General features: G+C 39.3%; 1 protein-coding gene across 4 annotated transcripts in view; it reads right to left on the reverse strand.

Annotated features, from left to right (window-relative positions):
• BCL11A (BCL11 transcription factor A) overlaps positions 1–4202 on the reverse strand; it is a 109821-nt gene extending 105619 nt beyond the window's left edge. The window contains exons 1-2 of one of the 4 annotated variants that reach the window (XM_075862994.1): positions 4083–4201; positions 3353–3989 (exon numbers count right to left, since the gene is read on the reverse strand). In XM_075862994.1, the coding sequence (XP_075719109.1) occupies positions 3353–3407 (55 nt within the window). In that variant the 5' untranslated portion in view covers positions 3408–3989; positions 4083–4201. Of the gene's footprint in view, positions 1–3352; positions 4016–4082 lie in introns of those variants that run through there. The other 3 variants (XM_075862995.1, XM_075862992.1, XM_075862993.1) reach the window with 3 other exon arrangements.
• Between the last annotated feature and the right edge of the window lie 1798 nt (positions 4203–6000).

Consider the following 6000-nt stretch of genomic DNA (forward strand, 5'->3'; position numbering starts at 1 on the left):
GTAACTGCCTCTAGGACTACACTGTATTATGGAAAGCCTAATCTTATAGGGTCAATGAGGGCACAGTCCTGCCCTAACTCTTTCAGTGGCACCTTACCAAATAAAAGTAGTATTTTTTTTAAAAGCCAAGAATATGTACGGATCGTTTTGCTTTTTATTCGAGATTGTGCCCAAGTTTAAGACCAATTCATGCAACTAGGATCCACCATAAAGCAAAAATTAAATAAAAAATAGCTCCAGATCCATAAACCATTAATGGCGCAGTCGCATAGACCAGGCTTAGACATAGTTAAAAGGTATTTGCACAAAGTAGGCAAAGTCTACTGAGTGCAGTCACCAGCCTGATTTACAATCAAAACCAGGAAATGAAGTGCTTATTCAGAGGTAGCTGATTACCCCTCCACATTTCACCTAATTAATTTTATAGGAGGCAAAGTTCTTGAAAATAACAAGATGATCAGATGTACAGATATAAAATCCATAACCTTAACATTTCCGATGCTCTCCGCGTAAATTATTTCTAATTAGCTGGGAATACATCCTGATAAATAAGTACATTCAGCGTGCAAATATTTGGCGACTGATGTATAGCGATAGCACGGAGGAATGATTCCAATATTCAACATTATTATTCAAATCGGATTCAGTCGATGTATACAACATGTTGTGACGTATACACAGCTTATAAGATTTATTATACATTATTTCTGACTTTTTTATATCTATGTATTTAGATTTTTTTTTAAAAGTTCGAATTTGGCAGCTTTCATTGATTTCCACGTAGGATCCTGACTCTTTAAGGGTTAGTACAATATTTTAGAGACTTTCTTTTTGATTTGGAAGGAAATGTTTGTGTTTTCTCATTGATAGTTATGGACATAAAGTGTTGAGGTTATTAACACAATAATAATGTTATCCTACGTCGGGTCTAGTCCAGGGCTTACTAAAAATAATAAAAGGTCTCGGGCCGGACGACCAGCGTTTTTATGTGAACTTTGCAAATAATAAAAGGCACAATGGGAGCTTGAACAGAGGACTCTATCCCTCCCTCTTCCTCTCTCTGTCCAAACACGTGGATGAAAGGCAAACATGTCAGACAGTCAACAAGGAACCTCTCTGTTTTAGGAAAAACCTGTTTCCCTCCCCTCCCCCTCTTACACAAGACTTCTTGCCTCCCTTCATCGTAGTTAATAAAGAACAGAACAATGTAAACTTAAAAAAAAAAAAAAAAAAAAGAGAATAGGCCGGACTCAGCATGCCACAAGCAAACTTTAACTTGTCTAATAATACACAAAAAATTATGAAAGCGTAGATGAATTATGAGTATTAAAAAAAAAATATTATAGAAATATAATTTATTAGAAAAATATTTTTTTGTATATGGGATAAATACTTCGCTTAGACGAGTTATAATTAACTTTTTTTTTTTTATACATGACTGCATGCGATATCTTCCATAGAAAATATAAAATGCCCATCATAGATTAATATATGTATATATGTGCTTCAATAGCATGAATTGTGATGTCTGAGCGTGAAAGCAGCTGAGGACACCGTTTTTCAAGGTAGTTTAATCCACTGCCTGCATCGCCTCATTTAAATAAAGCACCATAAATTGTAGATATGGACAAAGAAATGAGAAGGAGAATAAAATGTGCTTCCCATTCACCCCCACCATGAAGAAAAACAAATTATGAAAATGTAGGAATATACGTTGAACCGGTCAGGTTCAAGTTTGGACGTGTTTCCTGATCTTTCTCTGCTCCCTAGCGGTCAGGTCTGGTATCACACAATGTGTCTTAAGTAAAACCTCATGTTGTCGATCAAGTCCCCCGGAGCTCCCTTGGCAATGGAGGGGGTAGGAATACCAGAAATAAACATTACTGAAGACAACAAAAGGCAAAATAACAGACAATGATCAACTATAAGCCAACAATCTCAAACAAATGGAGACTTATAGAGTAGGATTTCCAAAAGGATACATTGTAAGTAAACCCATTGGCAAGCCCCATAGGGAATAGAATACTATAGGGTCATACGTGGCTATTTGTTACATCGTAACTTTGCTCATCTCTGTCACATTCCATCTGTAAATGAGAATTTAGTATACCCAAGGTAAAATAGATCAAGAAAATGTGGCAGAACTTAATCCCAATACAAAGCAATGTTTCTATTGCGCTAATCAATATGTACGAAATTGGAAAGGGGGGGGGGGTTAAACTTGGGGGATAAGTGAAACATGTCCGGTTACCCTAACAAATATCGGAATAGATAAAGATAATATATAGGAATACAGAGAGTCATTGCCTGCCACAAGGCATTCTAGGATTGTTTAATAAAACTGGACGCCATTAGGAATACATACATGTAGATGGGCTGACATTGATCTGACGCATGGTAATTCTACAATGCAAGTTTACAACAAGAGGCGACCCGTTCACGCGTTCTTCACAGGAGCCCTGAAAATTACTCCGAAAAAATGCTAATTCCATACAAAAATTCCCCCCAACCTCTACTATCCTGTATAGGTTACAACACGGCTGTCAATGGGATTCCTTCCACGGAGGATCTGCCTCTTCAGATTATTTTTTTTCTGCTCACTTTTTTTTTTTTCTACAGATTATTTTGCTTTTCCTGTCTCAGTTGTTGGCAGGAGATTCCGCACACGCGGTGCTTGTAAACATTCAGACACGAGATTTTTCCCAATCAAAATCCACTTCCACTTTTTTGAAAATCTTCCAAAAAATAGTAAAAGAGAGAGAGAGGGGAAAGGAAGGGATTTCGTCTGCCAGCTGCTATCGAGGCAAAGTTTTCTAAGAAGAGTTTTGGAAGAGAATTCTTTGAAAGAGCAGTGGCATCTGAAGAGCAGCCTATCCTCCTGCACCGCTCTCACTGGGCGCTCGCTCTGCCTGGGCTTCATGGAGCAGCTATTACAGCAGGACACAAGCAGCCCTGGGAGCATGCAGCGACCCTCAGCTCGCATTGCTAATGCAGTCCACAAAGCAATGATCTCTTGGAAAACCTCACACCTTAAAGGTTGCAGCTTTCAAACTTGCAAGTTTCATTTCAACACTGAACCCTATATGGTGCGCTTGTTTCTATAGGACTCTTCACTTGGGGCTGTTTATTGAGTTACATGATCTCTGTCAAGTGTCCAGTCTGAAAGCTTCTTTATTACCATAATCCCTGTGCTTTCTTAACAGAAGAAAAAGTATTTCATTTCTACTGCCAGAGAAAACTCCAAGAAAGTAAAAGGGTTTTTAAATAGAGATGAAATTACTTTCGCCCCCCCTCCCCATCTGTGAAGATACATCTGTTTGCAGGTAAAGCATGGATTAAGCAAGGTACTTACGTGAGTATTCCCGTTTGCTTAAGTGCTGGGGCTTGCCTTGCTTGCGGCGAGACATGTTGGTTGGTGGGTGGCTTGTGAGAGCTCGGTTCACATCGGGAGAGCAGGGTTAGAAAGAAGGAGACTCCAGAGAAAATATCTTCATCAAATGCCTTTGACATCCAAAATAAATTAGAAATAATACAAAGATGGTGCAGGGAAGATGAATTGTGGGACAGCCGTCATGCCTTTTTTTTTCTTTTTGGAGGGGGGTGAAAAAAAAGAAGAGAGAGATAGAGAAGGAGAGGAATGAAAAAAATGGCAAAAGCCCCCCTGAGCAGCAAGTTCAAGTGCGGACGTGACGTCCCTGCAAACTTGAACGTCAGGAGCTGGATGGACAGAGACATACAAAACATGGGCAGGGCCAGGGGGAGAGAAGAGGAGGAGGGAAGGCAACACCAATGGACATTCATAAGGGGCTGGACAGGAAAACCAGACCTGGGCAAGCCAATGGACAGTGATCAGAAGGAGAGGGGGTGGGAATGAGGGCACTCGCAGTACAAGGGGGAGGGTGAGGAGAGAAGGGGCTAGACACAAGCTGCTGCTTAGTGAAAGAAAAAAAAAATAAAGAAGCACAGTGTTGAGCTGGAATCTGATCCTGCTGTGGAGATAGCACAGAGAAAAGAGATCACAACCTCTATCATCTAAACACACTATATACGTAGAGCCCTGTGAGATCCAAACAAATGCTTACAGGATGAACGCAAGGAGAATCTCAGGGAATCTGCAGGGAAATAGGTGTCATAGTGGATGATGCTGACTTATTAAAGGGTGGCGGGGTCGACGACGCACACGAACGATAGGCAGTAACTGGGTGCAATCTAAAGGAGCGAACACACTAAAGTTTTACAGATGTGTAGGGGACGGTTAAATATAAGTTAAACAGGAGGGAGGGGTTAAAAAGTTGTATTAGAAAAAAAACTACTGTGAAAGGAGTGGCGTGAAACATGGAAATCCAGTACCCATACAATGTTGCAATCATATAAAATATAAGTTCAATGTGTAAATATATGTATATTTATATATATATATATATATATATATATATATATATATATATATATATATATATATATATATATATATATATATATGCATATCTTTAAAGATACGATATACATTCATATAGATACTGTATATTCACATATGTACAATAGGTTTATGCATATCACATATACAAGCATATTAATATAGATAGAAAAAGAGAGAGGGTCATTTAAATAGGTCAAGTACACAGTGGTCAGTCTGAGTTGCAGAATTCAGGATGTGAGGGGTTAAGTCAGAGGAGGAGGAGGAGGAGTTGACAAGGAGGGAGAGATAGGTATGTGCAGACAATGAAGCAGAGAGGACGTAAGATTCTATAGCTGGAAGGCCACAAGGAAAGAGGGCAGAGTTCAACGGTTTAAGGTGACTGGTAAAAACATTGATTGGTCAAACAAACAGAAGTGGTAAAAAAAAAAAAGAGGAACAAGGGTTCACACATTGAGCTTCCTTGACCAGGGAAAACCACTAACTGACGACTTATCAATAAATGCACCTTGTCCAGCTCCGAGATACAGAAGTCTCCTACAGCTGTGCATAGTCTACACTGATAACAGAGTACAAGAATACACAAGGCAGATGAGAACAAGAAAAGATGAAAAGAGCAGATACAAAGATCTTACACGTTTTATTAAATAGAGTGATACATTTATAGATCCTTCCCCTTTAAGGGAAAATATCAAATTATGCAAATTAGATATAATACTATAGTACTCATTATAAAACAACATAACAAAGAAAAAGATTGTACGCAGTATTAAGGTGTTTGCCTCGTTCTGTAAGCTATTCCGGTGGATAGTATAGGTACACCAGGATAAAGAAAATAATGTCAAATAAAGCGGAGTTGTGTTTCTGCTGACAGGACTTTGTCTTGGGGGCACAGACGGCTTTGAAGAAGCTTATTAAGGAATGTGCAGAAAAGCTGTTGGAAATAAGACACTGCCTGAATCCTACACACAAGTTGCTGCTGGCAGATCTCCCTGTCTATTAGAGGCGATGTCGTTTCGGCAGTAGCACCCCCTAGGATCTCAAGTTTATTCTTATACAACAAACTATTTCCCAGCACAATCTACAGAAATTTCTCAGCCAGGTTTAGAAAATCCTTCAAGTTACAAATTAGCAGATCCAAAGGGTGGGTTTGAGATGGTACTTCAGTGAATGTATTGTCTGAATACTTGTACATCAACATCTGTTACTTCCCTTTATGGTTTTATTTTAGCAAAATGGTAAGAAGCGGCAGTTAACGTCTTTGTGACCATCAAGACTTCTCAACTATGTCATAAACTGAAGCTTTGTGATTTCTTGTGGACGCTGGGTGGCATAATTCCAACCAAGGTGTGTATAATCAACGTAATGCATATGGTCGCAAACGCTGAATGCATCATTTCTGGCTCTGCATTATTTATTGTCACTTGCGTTAGTGCATGCCATGGGGGAGAGGTGTTTACATTCAGGAGGGAGGAGCAGATGGGGCGGTATGGCTGGATGTACTACCCTGTGCATATACCAAATGTCTCCTTGATACAAATTATACATGGCTTGTTAACTTTACCTGACGACGTATCAACATT

This window comes from Rhinoderma darwinii, chromosome 4 (genome assembly GCF_050947455.1).
Source record: "Rhinoderma darwinii isolate aRhiDar2 chromosome 4, aRhiDar2.hap1, whole genome shotgun sequence".
NCBI classification, from domain to species: Eukaryota; Metazoa; Chordata; class Amphibia; order Anura; family Rhinodermatidae; genus Rhinoderma; species Rhinoderma darwinii.